We start from the raw sequence: 18,327 nt of genomic DNA, 5'->3' as shown, positions 1-18,327 counted from the left end.
AATTTATTTGGAATTTTTTAGTGCCCTCAAATCGATTAATCATGATTAATCGCATCCAAAATAAAAGTTTGTGTTTACATAATATGTGTGTATGTACTGTGTGTCATTATTATGTATATATTATTATGTATATATAAATACACACACATTCATGTATACATGCATGTGTGTGTATTTATATATCTACATAATAATTACACAGTACATACACACATATTATGTAAACACAAACTTTTATTTTGCATGCGATTTGACAGCATTTAGTTAAGAATAACACTGCTCTAAACATTGTCATAGTGCTCATGTAAGCAATACAAGTTTGAATTTGGCTTGCAACATTTCCTCATCTCACTCTCCCCTCTTCATTTAGGTAGTTGATTAACTAACATCTGAATTTGTTAAGACATAACTCAGTATGTCAATTGCCTTCAGTAGTGCAGACCAACTGAGATCACCACACATGGAAGCACATCCTTCACACCCCAAAACATTCCACTCTTTCTTGCTTTAGCCTGGTGGTCACATGTGTCTCCCTGACCTTGCTTTGTTGCTGGTTGCACTGACTCGCCAAAAACTTCAAGACGTCATCGCACACTCTTATCTCTCTTATGCCACCATCAACAATGTTTGCTTTTCTGCATTTGCACTGCAGTTTCAATTGTCACATGGAAGCAGTTTCTTCTGAAATGCAGAGCAGTCATGTGCACTGATGCTTCATTGCTGCGGTCAGTGGGTACAGGTGGTGTCATGTGATTCCCTGACTGTATGTTTTGTTCCCAGGAGGCCAACACAAACACCGAAAACACAGAGACGCCCCCTTACAATCCTGCTCCGAAGGCACACACTCCACGTGTCAAGAAGATGAAGGTACGGCTAATAGTCTGTGTGTGTGTTTGCTACGGTACACAGAGTCTGTGTGGGTATGTTATGTTTCCACAGTCATATGCACTTATAGTGTCAAGCCATGTTAAATTCCAGTGACGTAGCAATTCGAAAACACCAGCAATCCAATAACACTACTCACCCTGAGGCGAAAGGTACAATCACAAGACTCAGCTTTCAGTTTAATCCAAATGATGCAGATCTTAAGTCAGTCAAAGGCTATTTTTTTAAGCCCAGTAATGCAATCATTTGGATTACTTTCTTTAACAGCATATCAAGATGATTACCGCAGATGGGGATGGGACATAAAGTTGGGGGCTCGTCCGGGATGCTAAAAATCTTGATATTCATCTGTTGACTTTGGATCGGATTCTTATGACCTTAATTCCCGTTAAAGGCCCCGACGTTTCATGTATTTGTCTTTCCGATGGGTATCAAAGTTACACCCCTGAGCATAACACAAAAGGTGTTTTTGTGGACTACAGGATGTTTGCTCATGCCCTGAGGAACAACATTGAGTGAAAGATGAAGAATAGATCTACAGTAGCTTGTGCCAAGTACACATCTTGATAAACACTAAGTCAATAAATATATAAAGCCATTTATTCATGTGTATTTGTCCTCTTGATAAAACTGCACTGACAGGCATCTTGTAATTGAGCCCCGTCCCCCTCCCCCAGATGTCCTTTTATATGCCAGATTTTCACAATATGTACACAGAATGAGAGTTCTGTTCTCTGTGAATTTAATTTCCCTCTCAATTGAGTTATGTCAGTTGCATATGACGGCAGCCATGCGTACGTGCTCAGAAACGCACTGTGTGTGTTTGTGTGTCTGCTGGAGACGGGCTGGATCTCATGTTTGTGTGTGTTCTCTCTGTGAAGCAGTGTGAACCGTGACCCTCTTAAATGACTGGCATGATGTTTTGAAAACAATAATATTGTTTCTGTATATTGAAAAAGCTTGTATTGAGGTGGTACTTGTAAAAAAAGTTATTTTAAAAAAAAAACCCTCTGCACACGTTTTTCCAAGTATATTATCATTTAGAAATCTCTTCTGCTCACCAAGGCTGCATTTATTTGATCAAAAATATAGTAAAAAGAGGAATTTTGTGAATTATTATTATTATTATTACAAATAAAACAAAATAATTATTATATTTTAAAATGTAATTTATTCCTGCAATCACAGCTGAATTTTCATTCCACTCTTCAGTGTCACACGATCCTTTAGAAATCATTCTAATATGCTGATTTACTGCTCAATAAAAAAATTCTTATTATTATTAATTCTGAAAGCAAATATTTTTGTGGAAACCGAGATACATTTGATGATCTGTGATGAATAGAAAGTAGAAAAAACAGCATTTATTTGAAATAGAAATGGAATAAATGTCACTTTTGATCAATTTAATGCATCCTTGCATAATAAAGGTATTAATTTCTTCACAAAAAAAATAAAAAACTTACTGACAATAAAGTAGTTCTTAAATTGCCTCATATTTGATACAGTTTTACTGATTTTGAAATGCCTGTGTTTTTCTAAACTTTTAGGGCTTTTCACACTGCGCAAAATCAAATGCTGACAGAAAACTCGACAATTTGAGTGAAGAAGAGTCGCAAATACGAGGATGTGCAAAGCTTTTATGTAAACATGTTGCATGCTGCGTTCATCCAATCAATGACACTGACCCCGCAAATAACAACTTAAAGGGATAGTTCACCCAAAAATGAAAATTAGCCCATGATTTACTCTCCCTCAAGTCATCCTGGGTGTATATGACATTCTTCTTTCAGACTAATACAATAGGAGTAATATAAAAAAAATGTCCTGGCTAATCCAAGCTTTATAATGGCAGTGAATTGTCATCATAAAACTGCTCCACACGGCTCCGGGCCTTCTGAAGCGAAGTTGTGCGTTTGTGTAAGAAAAATATCCATATTTAAAACTTTATAGACTAAAATAACTAGCTGTCAGTGGTACGCGAGTCGACTTTACAGTGAAAGAGTTTCTCCTGACGCGAGGTACAGGAGCATCGTTAGCTTTGACGCCTCTTGCGGGTAATGCTGGACAACAAACTCAAGGACCTCTTCTCTTATATCGAAATCCTCCGCCATTTCTCTTTAAAAATTCTCGTTTTAGACTCTAATTCATGACCGGTGTTATGTTTTGCTCTATCTTCTGCGCTTCTGCGTTCGTCAATACGCATGCCTCAAGGGTTACTCTTTCACCGTAACTTTTTACTCTTTCACTTGCATAGCGCTGACCGCCAGAAGCTAGTTATTTTTGTCTATAAAGTTTTAAATATGGATATTTTTCTTACACAAACATTCCACTTCGCTTCAGAAGGCCTTTATTAACCCCTGTAGCCGTGTGGAGCAGTTATATGATGGATAGATGCACTTTTATTAACGAGACAAAAATTCACTGCCATTATAATGTTTGGAAAAGCCAGGACATTTTTAATAGAAGAATGTCATATACACCTAGGATGATTTTAAGGCGGTGAGTAAATCATGGTCTAATTTTCATTTTTAGGTGAACTAACCCTTTAACCCAGGGATTATTTTATGAATAGCCAGGATTATTTGTTAACCCTGGGTAAATTATGAGCAGTGTGAAACGTAAAGCAAGATAACCCAGGATTTTGTTTACCCAGTGTTTATGCTGCCTTCACGTGCTAGCGGAAATGTCCTACTTCCCACTTCTGAAATCGTGATTACGAGCTCATTGCATTCAAATTTTGGCTTGAGACTTTTGACTATTTCCGATAATTCCAATAGCACGTGAAGGCAGCATTAGAGTGACCCAAGGTTAACTATTTCAAGTGTGAAAGCCCTTTAGATGTAATAGATGATATCTACAACAGGGGTGTCCAAACCCGCTGCTGAAGGGCCACTGTCCTGCAGAGTTTAGCTCCAACCTCAACACACCTGGCTGGAAACTTCTAGTAAGACCTTGATTAGCTGGTTCAGGTGTGTTTAATTGGGGTTGGTGCAGGACAGTGGCCCTCCAGGAGCAGGATTGGACTCCCCTGGTCTATAATGTTGAGGTCATTTGCCTAATCACTGTCTTTTTGTTAGGTCACTCAATGCGCTCCGGTTGAAAATACAGATTCTTCAAGAGAAAAGGAATCAAGTTCAGACAATCCTACACTGACACCAAGAAACAAGAAGGTAAAAATCATCAATATTAGCTATGCTATATATATATATATATATACACACTCACCTAAAGGATTATTAGGAACACCTCAATTTCTCATTAATGCAATTATCTAATCAACCAATCACATGGCGGTTGCTTCAATGCATTTAGGGGTGTGGTCCTGGTCAAGACAATCTCCTGAACTCCAAACTGAATGTCAGAATGGGAAAGAAAGGTGATTTAAGCAATTTTGAGCGTGGCATGGTTGTTGGTGCCAGACGGGCCGGTCTGAGTATTTCACAATCTGCTAAATTACTGGGATTTTCACGCACAACCATTTCTAGGGTTTACAAAGAATGGTGTGAAAAGGGAAAAAACATCCAGTATGCGGCAGTCCTGTGGGAGAAAATGCCTTGTTGATGCTAGAGGTCAGAGGAGAATGGGCCGACTGATTCAAGCTGATAGAAGAGCAACTTTGACTGAAATAACGTTACAACCGAGGTATGCAGCAAAGCATTTGTGAAGCCACAACACGCACAACCTTGAGGCGGATGGGCTACAACAGCAGAAGACCCCACCGGGTACCACCCATCTCAACTACAAATAGGAAAAAGAGGCTACAATTTGCACAAGCTCACCAAAATTGGAAAGTTGAAGACTGGAAAAATGTTGCCTGGTCTGATGAGTCTCGATTTCTGTTGAGACATTCAGATGGTAGAGTCAGAGTTTGGCGTAAACAGAATGAGAACATGGATCCATCATGCCTTGTTACCACTGTGCAGGCCGGTGGTGGTGGTGTAATGGTGTGGGGGATGTTTTCTTGGCACACTTTAGGCCCCTTAGTGCCAATTGGGCATCGTTTAAATGCCGTGGCCTACCTGAGCATTGTTTCTGACCATGTCCATCCCTTTATGACCACCATGTCCCCATCCTCTGATGGCTACTTCCTGCAGGATAATGCACCATGTCACAAAGCTCGAATCATTTCAAATTGGTTTCTTGAACATGACAATGAGTTCACTGTACTAAAATGGCCCCCACAGTCACCAGATCTCAACCCAATAGAGCATCTTTGGGATGTGGTGGAACTGGAGCTTCGTGCCCTGGATGTGCATCCCACAAATCTCCATCAACTGCAAGATGCTATCCTATCAATATGGGCCAACATTTCTAAAGAATGCTTTCAGCACCTTGTTGAATCAATGCCACGTAGAATTAAGGCAGTTCTGAAGGCGAAAAGGGTACAAAAACACAGTATTAGTATGGTGTTCCTAATAATCCTTTAGATGAGTGTATATATATATATATATCATGGGCGTCGGAACCATTGTATGTGGGTGGGACAAGACTCACCCACTTTTTACGATCAATGATATTGGACCCACTCACTTTTATCGTCTCTAACATTTAGCACATGTCTGTTTACCTACCCCTAATCGATACACACTTATTATTAAACACATAATAGACGCTTTATTTCCACTTTTCTAATATTTTCTTAATTTGTATTGAAAATAAATGCCTTTCCGATTTGATATGTGATGGGAAAACGGAGAAGATAGATTTCGGCGAACGCGGGACTCGAACCGCGGGTCGGTTTGTGTCAAAACTAGATGACGTGCGTCTTACCCCTACACTACTGTCGCTTTCAATGGTATGGCGATTTACGTAAATTTGTCTTTCCCATACGTTTACCAAGTAAAGTGGTATATTTGTACTTAATGTAGTTGGCATCTACTCCAGTAAAAAATTTCTGAGGACCCACCCACATTTTTTTTGCTTCCGACGCCCATGATATATATATATATATATAAATACATTTTATTTTTTTTTAAGTACCAATATATGTTTTAGAAACTTCAAATATACACTTGTCGAGAGTGTAATTAATTTTACTGGCTGTTAAAATTAAAATTTTATACAAAATATGATTAAAAATATGTTAAAAACTTACACATCAATAAAATGGATTACAGTGTTGATAAAATAATATGCAATTACAGTCTCTCCCACAGAAGAATGAAGTGCTTGTTGTATTTACTTTAGTGAATTATCTATGCCCCTTATGTATTTATTATCAAACGTTCTTCTGTAAAGCAGAAGTAAGATCTTCAGATACTCATTGTGGCTTCCTGGCAGGAAGAGTCTTTGCGTTCGTAAATCTGAGATGTTCCACCTTCCTGAAATATCTCCGCCGAGGAAGGTCTTAACACGTTCCGGCTTATGCTGGGTTTTTGTGTTATCTTTGAAATCCAAAGCTATTGAAAGTCCTCTGTTTACATAGACATGTGGTGCTGATCAAACCGAGTTTGACCAGATAAGGCCTGTGGGAGAACCGTGTAATCGGCAGAATGATGTTGTAAACAGACTCAGAATTGCTGATGGAAAAAAATACATGATGTGACTTTCATGAAAAATAAGACCACTTCCTACCGCGGAGACGTTTCCAATTACATAAGGGGTCAATGAAATCATTCAGCTTAACACGTAGCGCTAGACGAACTGGCTTGCTCGGATTACCTAATTTTGTTTTGGGAAAACCAGCATAAACAAACAGAACTTTATACACTGGACATTTCTTGACATCAACGCTGAATATTTTCAAGTGATAGTTTAGCAGGCCTGTTTACCAAGGCGATAAAGGAGATGCATATTTCTTTTATTTATTGACTTATTTTATAACATAATGACTTTGTTTGATTAGACAACTTATCTCTCATGAACATTTCCTTGTTTTGGAGGCTTTCAGTGTACTTGTCATTAAGTTTAATGATTTGATTTTTGATTGTTATGATCAGCTGACACAGTCACAGAAACATGAAGGAAATGTTTTTTTATCATTAAACTTCAGTAAACAAGGGTCAAAGGGTTACAGAGACCTCAATTGTCCTACGCTTACTTGAACTTTGTTTTGGGATGGTCTCGGGCATCTTTGAGGTTGTGCAAAAATGTGCTGCATGTTTGAGTGCACACGTTCACCAGCACTGTAGGCGCTGTCAAAATCGGAAATGTTTACTTAAATATTACCAATATTCAAATTTAAAAGGCATATTTTGTAGGGCTGGGTAAAAAAAAATTGAATTCTCGATTTTAATCGATTCTCATTTTTACGAAACTATATTGATTGTTAAATCCCAAGAATCGATTAGTCATCCCGTTTTCAGTTGATGAATGAACGAAAAACTGTAGCGCTCCTCCCATCCAAAAAATCGCAATAAGCTTTGCGCTTTTGTTACTATTGATATGAAACAAAGTCTCAGATTTCAAATTACGTCCATTTTATTACGAAATTCAAAAACATAAATACAGTTTTGTCGCTGTGGTGTGAGATTGCTCTGGCTCAACTCAAGAAAAGCGGCAGCGCGCCCCGCGGCGCGCAGATCACGTGAACGTATCCGCTTTAATACCAGTTACAGCACGAAATAAACATGAATGAGCATCTGAAATTGTAGTAAAAGTACATCTTACCGAAATCCGTATCATGTCACATGGAATCGCTCAATCAGTTTCAACTGCGGAAAGGCGTCAGTAAAACAGCTTGTGAACAATGTCACGTAACGCCACATTTACCTCAGAAAACTCATATCCCGTGTCCATAAACCCCCTAGAAAATTTGCCATGTACTGTACCTGATATATATCCAAAATAATCGATATTGAATCGAAATCGAATCGAATTGTGAAATTTGTGTCAATACCCAGCCCTGATATTTTGTCTTGTCTTCTGAGGGTTAGGCAAAAAAGTTGTTTATTCAAAGCAATTGAATAACATGACTGTCTGTAAAAAAAATACAGTTGAAACTAACATTTATGAATCTAATATCATTTTGTAAATCGCATAAACAATTATGAACAGAAAAGCATCGTGTATTTAAGCAGTTTAATACAAAGAGCCGAATCGCTGTTCACAGAGTACTTTTTGATCATTTTTACATTCAATCTCTAAGACATGGTTACGGCCTTGCCATTTAGAGCATGGAAAAACAATGGAAAAGCAGAGCAGAAAATGTGTGAAAATGGCTCTGTGTGTGTGAACGGCTTGGTTGCGCTTTTGACGTAACCATGATCATCTCCGCATTGTTTTGAATGATCAACGCAGCAGCGGCACATCTAGTGGATTCAACTGGATAGGCTAACAAAAACATTAAAACGCAACACTGACACTTTCATCATCGTTGCATCCACTAATAAAGCTGCCTGACACACACCTAAAATTCCTAAACACCTTCAATTCGAATGCACCTTTTTTGCACATGGATGTAAATTTTTATTTTAAATTTGATGAATATTGGACATTTGATTTTTAATTTGACAGCCCTACACCACTATTTTAGCTACCAACTCTATTTATGTTTACATACTTTGTTTAGTGTGTTTTGTTTACTGTTCAGTCAAGGTGATTGGTTATCAATGAGGAGGTGAACCTGATAGGTCATAAGTCTATAAGTTAAAATGTAACTAGTGAGTCAGTTTTGTTAGTGGAAGACTTTCTACCAATGAGAGGCGACAGCAGAGAACCTTCTAGATCTGTACAGAACACACCCCTAACCCTACGTGTTAAACACTGGTTTGTAACCAGTTCCCCACAGTTCATGCTATGAACATAAATTATATCATGCATCTTGTTGTTTCTAAGTCTGCTGAGAGATAAAGTTGGCAAACAAATCCAATAGATTTACACTGAAGCAGGGAGGCAAGCCATGATGTTGGGCTTTTTTTGGTTTGGGCTAGTAAGCAAACAGCCAGGGCACCCTAGTAACTGCATAGCAATACAACACACTCCGAACCTTGGCAGGGAAGCAGAACGCCCATTTAAAAATTAAAATGAATGTCAAGCAGAATCCAAGGTAGAATGAAAGCCAAGTAAATACAAAAAAGTTACTTGACAAAATGATCAAAACCAAAATTTACAGTTTAACAAAGTATTGTTTATGAAAACTATACAGTTAAGATTGACTGATCACTTGGTGTTTTCGTTAGGTCACTCCGTGCACTTCTGCTGACAATACAGATCTATCAAGAGAAAGCGAGTCAAGTCCAGAAAACCCTATACCCACGCCAAGAAAAAAGAAGGTAAGAATCACTGCAAGAAATGTTTTATTTTGTATACTTTCCAATATATTGAAAAGAGCGACCATATTCTTTAAAGACTGACCTTTTGTGTCACTCAGAAGACATAAATTCTTACGGTTTTTGAACGGAATAATTATTTTCATTATTTTCAGGGAACTATTTCTGTACCTTTCAAAAGTTTGGGGTCAGTACTTTTTTGATTCATTTTTTTGTTTTCAGCAAGGGCACATTAAATTGATCAAAAGTGACAGTAAAGATTTACATAAGATTTATATATCAAATAAATGCTGTTCAATTGAACTTTCTATTCATTAAAGAATCGTGAGGACAATTTTATTTATCATGGTTTCAACAAAAATATTAAGCAGCACACATTGATGATAATAATAAGAAATGTTTCTTGAGCAGCAAATCAGCATATTAGAATGATTTCTGAAAGATCATGTGATGGAAATATAATTAAGTAGAAAACAGTTATTTTACACAGTTACTCACACACACCAGGTTCAAGTTTTGCCACGGTTTCCGGGTTGAACGACATGTTTCCTGGAAACGGTGTGCAACAGGGTTTGAGATGCGTTTTCTCTCGTTTGGTGGGTGTGTCAAATATGTCAGCCCAATCAGCAGCAACATGTATATAAACCGTGGGGTATTAAAGAGACAGTTCGCACAATGGGTCCAAGTAAAGTTTACAAATGTGTCTGCTGAAGCTCGGTATACGCAACAATTGAAGATATTAGAGGACATGATTGTCGTAAGCATTTTATAGTAAAAATATAGCATATCAACATGGTAATGTTGTTTATATTTTTAGCTTCATTGCAAGGCAAGTTTATTTATATACCATATTTCATACACAAAGTCAATTAAGTGCTTTACATAAAAATGAGAAAGAAAATACAAGGTATTAAAAAAAAAGAAAGAACTAGAAATAAAATGATTTAAATTAGAATTGATTACCAGGAGATAAAATAGTTAATTAAATGGGATGGGGATGTTCTCTTTTATTCTGGACTGTGAATAAAAGGACTGGACGATGTGATTGCATCGAGCGTATTTTGCAGTATAAAACACGTATTTATGTCGATTTCATCAGGCTCCGAAAATATTTGGAAAAAAACACAAAGAATGGCCTTCTCAGCTGCCATAGTTGCAACTCTTGCGTCATTAGAACAGAGTGTTCAACGCAGCTCTGTTTACGTTTTGTCAGGGCTGAACGCAGCCCTGCCCCTGGTTTCCATGTTTTATGGGGACTTTCCATAGACATAATGATTTTTATACTGTGCAAACTGTATATTCTATCCCCTTACGCTAACCCTACCCCTAAACCTACCCGTCACACAAAACGTCTGCATTTGTACATTTTCAAAAAAACACACTTGGTATGATTTAAAAGCTGGGGACCAAAAAATGTCCCCACATGGACAAGAGTTTTGGATATTGCCATCTTTGTGGGGGCATTTTGTCCCCAAAATATAGGGTTTACCAGGACACACACAGACACACACACCAGTTAATGTTCATGCACAGCTGACTGACCTGTTGAAGTTGTGAACGGTAGTGTAATTCAATGAGACCTGGGGTGAAAAAGCACCCTAAAAGTAGTCTTTATTGTTTGTGCACTATATTCCGAGTGTTTTGAAGCCATATGACTGCTTTGTGGGGTGACCTTTTCATTTACATCCACCATCTTGAAAGATCACACCACAACACAATGCCTTTGTGACGTTCAATGACGTTAGTGCTTCGACCCTTCTATAAAAAGTCAGTCGAAGACGTTTAATCCACTAAATTCACTAAAACAATGATTTTCCGGCGCGGTTTGCATCATTAACACATTAGCGTATCGATGTCCAGATCTCACTCAGTTACTGTGCCTTAAATGGGTCCCGCGTGTGCTCGATCGATAGTGTCCTCTTTACCGTAGTCAAAGCCATTACCTACTGACCGTCTGTGCCTTCAGGACTAAGTGGGTTGAAGATCAATCTAATCCTGTTGTAGTCTTTGTGTTACGTGAGTTTGTTGCATGATCTCATTTGCTCTGTGAGGTAAATGTGGTCATCTCTTCCGCTTTGCTGTGAGAGATTGGCTTGTTATTCCAAAAATCAATGCTCAAAAGTTTAGATTTCAAAGTCTCTTCTGGCCAAACACAGTTTTGCAGCTGCAGTCCCAGGATGATGGTGCCATTATTTGTTGCGGTCCTGCTAATACAAGTGGTTTAGTATAGTTTAAGGTCTGTTTACCAATAATACATAGGTATTATTCATTTAATGGTCAATTAGCTGTTCGACATCATTAAGTGGCAATGAATCGATCTGAATTCGACTTGGCTCTTGTGCGGGTCCGATTTTTTACCTCTTACACTTATTCAACTGGTTTTCGGCGTGTACAGCCTTTATCGTTTAGCAAGGTAAGACATATGTGTCACCTATGTGACATATTTATAAATACCTTTTACTTGTTATCGTGCATTTATATTGCTATCTTTGTCAGTCCTAGGGTGTTTCCTTCAGTAATCAAACAAATCCATAGATTCTCCCTCTGTTCCTCTATCTTTATCTTTCTTTTGATTTGTATCCTTCAGGTGAAGAAGATAAAGACGGAGGAAATGCCCAGGTCTTTTCCTCAACCGACCCCCTCTGGAGATCCCGAGTCCAGGCTTTTGTCCCATCGTCCAGACAAAAGCTCGGGGACTAGAGATCAGTTTCATCTGCACAGTCCAGACCGGAGCGTCAACCTCAGTGTTAACGGCATGAATCTGACCCCTCCGACCGTTAGCTCCGCCACATCCACAGAGACCTTCAACAGGTCAGCTTATACCTTTCAAAAGTTTGGCGTCAGTGCGATTTCGTGTTTTTAAAAGAAGTCTCTTATGCTAACCATGGCTGCATTTATTTTATCCACAAAAAGTGAAATATTAACCATTTTAATAACTGTTTTCTATTTTGCCAGATGTTAGTTTTGCAGAGTCATTAATATGAGACATGTTAATTCTAATATAAAATCTAGTTGTAGTAAGCTAGTTGTCTTTTTACTCCAGTAAATATTTTTCAGGGTAAATTTATTTTTATATAGGAATATATTAGTCAAACGATGACACAATTTTCATTTTTGGGAAAACTATGCCTTTTGTCAGATACTGGTTTTTCATACAAGTGCAACATGTTTGAAATGTACTTCAAAAATCCAAAAATAGATTTTTGTTTACACACACTACAAGGTATGTCAATAAGAAAAATTGATGCTAGAGTTTCTGTACCTGACACACTTATGTAACACTGTCTGGGGTAAATGTCATCTCAGACTAACTAATATTCAATTGGTGTTATGGTCATCAAAGCACATTATTCCAATGGGGGAAAAAAAGGTTTGTCTTCATAATATTTCAACAAAATATAATAACTTACTCCACCTCTGAAACGACTTTACTTTTCAGCTGATGTTATCAAGCCCAACACCTGGTTCTATTCTACCATTTAGGGACAACATTAAAGTCACCATGAAATCAAATATAAAATATTATCAAATATTTTTTTGGCAATATTTTTAATTCACATGGCCTTGTAATCTTTAATCAAAACAACTTCCCCTCCCTCTTGCAGCAACATCTCTTTTCTTCTCTGATGATGTGTTTAGTGGCCCAAAGGCGGGGCATCCTGTCACTCACATGGAATCGACCAATAGCAAACCAAAACCATCCAATCAAATCCCCATGGACAAAATTAAGTCCCGCCCTACATTTTTTCTTATTCGTGAATAGGGTCGTTTGAATTTTAAGGATTCTGTTTATCGGTTTCGATTCTTATCGATTCCTAATTTCGATTCCATATCATTCAAATTTTTTAAGTGTTATTGCAAAACATTTCACTGTAGCTGAATGCAATGAACAAAAATCAACATATAAACAAACTAGCAATTGCACAAATAAAAACAATTTAACAAAGATACGATTAAAATACATATTTTCAGGTATTCATATACTGAAATTGTAATCATAAGCAGTGTCTCAGAACAAGCCGTTTGCAGATTCGGCCCTGCCCACGAGTGTTGATGACACTGCCGTATAGCTGTACACAGTCCGCCATGTTTATCTCCTCGCCAGAGCATTTAACAGCAGCATTCATGTAAGAAATGTGTTCTTTTTAAAGCTACTAAAGTTATTCAGTCAAGAGCAGTGAGTGATTTTCTGTTCATCTTTTGTTGTTTGATTAATATTAACAGCAGATATAGTAGTAGGTACTGTATATTACACTGCTTTCACTTTAAAGGGATAGTTCACCCAAAAATGAAAATTTTACATTTATCTGCTTACCCCAGGCCATTCAAGGTGTAGGTGTCTTTGTTTCTTCAGTAGAACACAAATGGAGATTTTTAACTTCAACCGTTACTCATAGAATGCATGTCAATGGGGTCTAATTCTATTAGAGTAAAAAAAACATTGACAGACAACTTCAAATGAATCCATGCGGAAAGGAAGGTCAATGTACACGATCTATTGTAGATTGCACCTCACACACAGGAAGTGATGTCTCTACACTAGATCGGGTACATTGACCTTCCTGTCCGGAAGTGCTGCGCTTTCAGGGCTGTTGGACATGGTGTTGTATTTGAGGTAAAAAAATGATATAAATACTGTTCGGTTTATCGCACAAACCGATCGTTTCGTGTCTTAAGACATCAATGTGTCGTCACGAGCCGCATGGATTAATTTGAAGTTGTCTGTGCATGTTTTTTTACTCTAATAGAATTAGACCCCATTGACATGCATTCTATGAGTGACACACTGCAACGGTTGAAGTTAAAAATCTCCATTTGTGTTCTACTGAAGAAACGAAGACACCTACATCTTGGATGGCCTGGGGGTAAGCAGATAAATGTCAAATTTTCATTTTTGGGTGAACTATCCCTTTAAAACACGGATCTAATATACACATGCGATTTCTGTACTTTCTGCATACAGACATAAATAACATGTGAACTTTGTGTGTTTCTGACATAACCGTGTGTGCATTTGACAGTTTAATCGCAATATAACATGAAAGAGAACTAGTCTCACGGACGCACCGTCATCCAGCTCTCTGTGCGCATGTGTTGGGTGTGTGTGCTCAAGTTGAGGGTGATATGGCTTTAAATACGATAGAGGTGATCATCAATACCATTTAAAGGAAACACACAAAACAGCTAATTTTTCTCAAACCCAAAAATTGGCATTTTCAAAATGGTATATTAAATGATCTGTTAGGAATTTTGATCTGAAACTTCACATACACACTCTGGGGACACTTGAGAGTTATATTACATAATATTACATTGCATAATAGGTGCCCTTTAAGACATAACCGATGTATTTGTTAATTTGTGTGCTGTGCAAAAAGACGAGGAAGACAACTCCATTCATTATCGCGCACTATTCACTATGAGAAGCCTTTCTCGTGTGTGTGTGTGTCTGCAGTGGTTTAAATCACAATAAAATGCGTGCACAGGAACCGATAAGCCGATTTCTTATCGAATCACTGGTTCTGGGAAATTTGGAACTTGTTCTAAAATGGAACTAGTTCTCGATACCCATCCCTGTTCGTTAGGGGTGTAACGGAACACAAAACTGACGGTTCGGTATGTACCTCGGTTTAGAAGTCACGGTTCGGTACGGGTTCGGTACAGCAGTTTTTTTAATTAAACAGTGGTTTACTGATAAAAAAGTGTCTGTCCTTAAATTAATTAAATTATAACTAAAAATGTATTGAAGATATTGCTGTATACTATAGGGAGCCCTTACTTGCACATTACTATTAAAGGTTAACATTAGCCAGAATTCAGTTGCTATTTATTTTTAGGTATAACACTCAAATAACATAGTATGCAAACATGTAAACTTCACATAAGGCATTTTTGCAAATCTAATAATAAATTAGTTTTTTCTCCAATTCGTTGTTGAAATATAATAATTTATACACAGTGTCTGTCATTTTCATGACAGGTTTATTGAAGCATACATGAAATGATCAAGAAATCAGGTTAAGTAGAATATAATGAATATAACGGCTAATATAGAGCATATATTTAGTGAAAGAGTTGATTTCTTTGGTGAATAAAATTCTATGGATATTGAATGGAAACAGTGGAAAACGTGATGCTACATGACCTTGTTTAGTTTACACGCAGTTATATTGAGGTCTTTCCGCCGCTGAAACACTGATTGACCGATAACACCACATATGTTACGTGACAATAAGGTGTAATGTATCCTCAACATACCTTCAGATGTTCATTCATGTTTATTCTTTAGGAAGAGGTGATTGATCGTGCGGGGCTACTTGAACTGACACGCCTTAAAGATTGGTACACACGTGCACCGAACCGAAAGCCCTGTACCGAAACGGTTCTGACGAATACGTGTACCGTTACACCCCTACTATTCGCGAAGCCGTTCCACTTGGATAAACATCACACTATAGGGAAGAAAAGATTATCTGTTTCATGCTGACTTTAACTTGACTTTATGTGAATGCAAACATCATTTTGGCAGCAGCATGTGAATTGTGGCATAAAATGATGATGAGATAATATTTCATCCAACAAGTCAGCCTTCCAATAATTAACCCTGGAATTCTGAAAACGGTACAGTTTTCCAGTTGATCCAGCTGTCTTGTCAGCTTGCTGTCATTTTCCGTACGTATATGTGGACCTTGCATCTTCCTGTGGGTCTTTGAAAGGAATAGCAATCCAGCAATCTCGCCTTTGTGCCAAATATTAAACAACAGCATACCTTTGTGACTGCTGTAGAATTATCAGCATATACACCTCAAGAATGTATTTAGGCTAGTAAAAATTATTGTGGTTCTTGTGCAATAAGGAATCTGTAGATGAATGCATTGCTTTAAACTGTGATAAGTAATGATCATTACAATTGAGCTTGATGTAGCCAAGTAATTTTCCATAATTTCTTACAGAACAAAAGCTCAGTAAAAGGGCCTGTTGTTCACTCAGGGAGGTGGTGGCTAAGCAGGATTTCCGTTTTGTAATTCATGACGGCAGTCATTATTTTAATACCCTTGTCAGACTGTGTAACACCACTTAAGAGCTCCAGTGAAGTGGAAAAATATTTCCCTTTTATTCAGATTCTCCAAGAAATCTTGCGAAATGTCTTTTCAGGTATGTGCAGTACCCTAATTATTAGTAGGCTTTGCAGTGAGATGGGAATTTCAAATTTTACAACAAAAGGGAATCGCCCTGATAAACGCACAACTGCACAAGAACTTTGTTTGGTAATCATGTGATTCATGAGCTGTTTGGAGCCAAATGGACTATATTATTTTTTTCCCTTTGTGAATATGGCCTAAATCCTTTGTATTGGACGGTTGTGATTTTAGTGTGGCCAACTCTCCGATTATTTACTTTCCTTTTGACACACACACACACACACACACCTTTCAACAGCGCTCATGGTAATGTCGCACGTACTGCTGAACAGTGCATGCCAACTCACTCAATGAACTTTTCAATGATCCCTACATTTTCCAGTGTTTTTTTTTTTTTAACACAATCCAAACGTAGCAATTATATGGATTATAACAATAATTTACTCTCACAGACAGTTACACAGATTTTTACACAATTTGAATGTACATCCTCAAGTTGTTCAAATCCCTTGCTCCTTCCATGTTTGTTTATGAAATATTTTGGATTATTTGATCATGCTTTCAGCTACATTGAAAAGAAGTGTCTTAAAGGGGACCTATTATGCCCCTTAGATGTAATATAAGTCTCAGATGTCCCCAGAATGTGATGTTTCAGCTCAAAATACCACAAGATAATTTATTATCCCCTGCCCAAAATGCCCCTTTCTAGGTAGAGGCAAAAACATGCTGTTTTTGTACGTGTATCTTTTAAAGGGTTAGTTCAACCAAAAATGAAAATTCTGTCATTTATGTCATTCCAAACCTGTAAGACCTTCGTTCATCTTCAGAACACAAATGAAGATATTTTCTGATCTGAGAGCTTTGCGAAGATGAACAAAAGTCTTACAGGTTTGGAGAGACATGAGGGTGAGTAATTAATGACAGAATTTTCATTTCAATTTTCAACGAACCCTGTAAAAGAAGAGGGCTGTGCCTTTTACAGCTCCATGTAAATGTGCTAGACACATATTTAATTTCCAGTTAAATATATAAACATCCAAGATATCTTTAGTTTTGTGTCTCAGATAGGGATGAAACGATTACCGGTTTCACGATAAACCACGATAAAATTTAGTGACGGTTAGTAATATCGTATAAAATTTTATTATCATTAAAACCGCGTGTGATTATCACGGTTGTGAAAACTCGCGGTAAATCTTGTCCAGTCAGCGTCAGTCTGGCGCACCGCTGTTTTCTGAATGAGGAGAAATGGCAGAAAGCAGTGACAGCACTCGGGGGATTGTTCTGCCTTCTAAAAGGACCAAATCTGAGGCGTGGTCATATTTTGGCTTTTACAAAAGTCCTGAGGGAAACTTAATCTAAGATGGTCACCCTGTCTGCAAACATGCCGGAAGAAAGTCGCTGTAATCGGGAAAACACTTCAAATCTGCGAACCCAAGGCAAGTGGACTTTGACCTCAATACCAAACCTACGTCTGGGAAATAATAACGTGAAGCGAACGAACAAATTCAGACAAGACTAGGGTGACATTTAAGGGATAATAATCAGGGTTTGACATTAACAACCGCCATTTGCGAGTGTAACGTTATTTCGGCTGCACACTAGCCACTCTGGCTGTTGAACTTATAATAGTCTTCTCAAAAGCCATCTGTTATAATCGCGTTGCGCATTATAAGCACTTACACGTGCTTCTATTGAGTTTATGAATGCAATATCTCATAATCAGAGGCGTTCAGATTAGCGGAGTTTTGTTCAGAGCGCGCGCCGCTCTCACACGCTGAAATCTGCACTCAAAGCAGAGATAAACGTGTGTTGTACGCAGGAGATTCATTCATCATACAGTGGATGACTGCTTTTGTTCTATTTCAGCAGCGAAAATGGTTTAAAAAAAACACAGCAGAACCACAGCGCATCTGATATGACTGGCATAACGCTGGCGAATTTAGGGACCGTCTGTAAAGTTACATAAAACATTTGTAACGTTATACACGTTTCAAACTTCAAAAGCATTTGAAGAGAATGACAGTCATAAAAAGACTGTAAAGTGTTCATCTAGGTGTCAGGTATGATGCACACATTTTGATATT

General features: G+C 37.8%; 1 protein-coding gene across 3 annotated transcripts in view; it reads left to right on the top strand.

Moving 5' to 3' along the window:
• The window catches only part of fam13a (family with sequence similarity 13 member A), a 68,473-nt gene that overhangs the window by 15,623 nt on the left and 34,523 nt on the right, over window positions 1-18,327 (top strand). For all 3 annotated transcript variants that reach the window (XM_079813154.1, XM_079813153.1, XM_079813152.1), the window contains exons 6-9: window positions 781-867; window positions 3,966-4,058; window positions 9,009-9,101; window positions 11,686-11,909. In XM_079813154.1, coding sequence (XP_079669280.1) covers window positions 781-867; window positions 3,966-4,058; window positions 9,009-9,101; window positions 11,686-11,909 — 497 coding nt within the window. The remainder of the gene's footprint in view (window positions 1-780; window positions 868-3,965; window positions 4,059-9,008; window positions 9,102-11,685; window positions 11,910-18,327) is intronic.

The sequence above is a fragment of the Gobio gobio genome, assembly GCF_949357685.1.
Source record: "Gobio gobio genome assembly, chromosome: 3".
NCBI lineage: Eukaryota > Metazoa > Chordata > Actinopteri > Cypriniformes > Gobionidae > Gobio > Gobio gobio.
The sequence above is the reverse complement of the archived record's forward strand: the minus strand, read 5'-3'. Positions and strand labels throughout refer to the sequence as shown.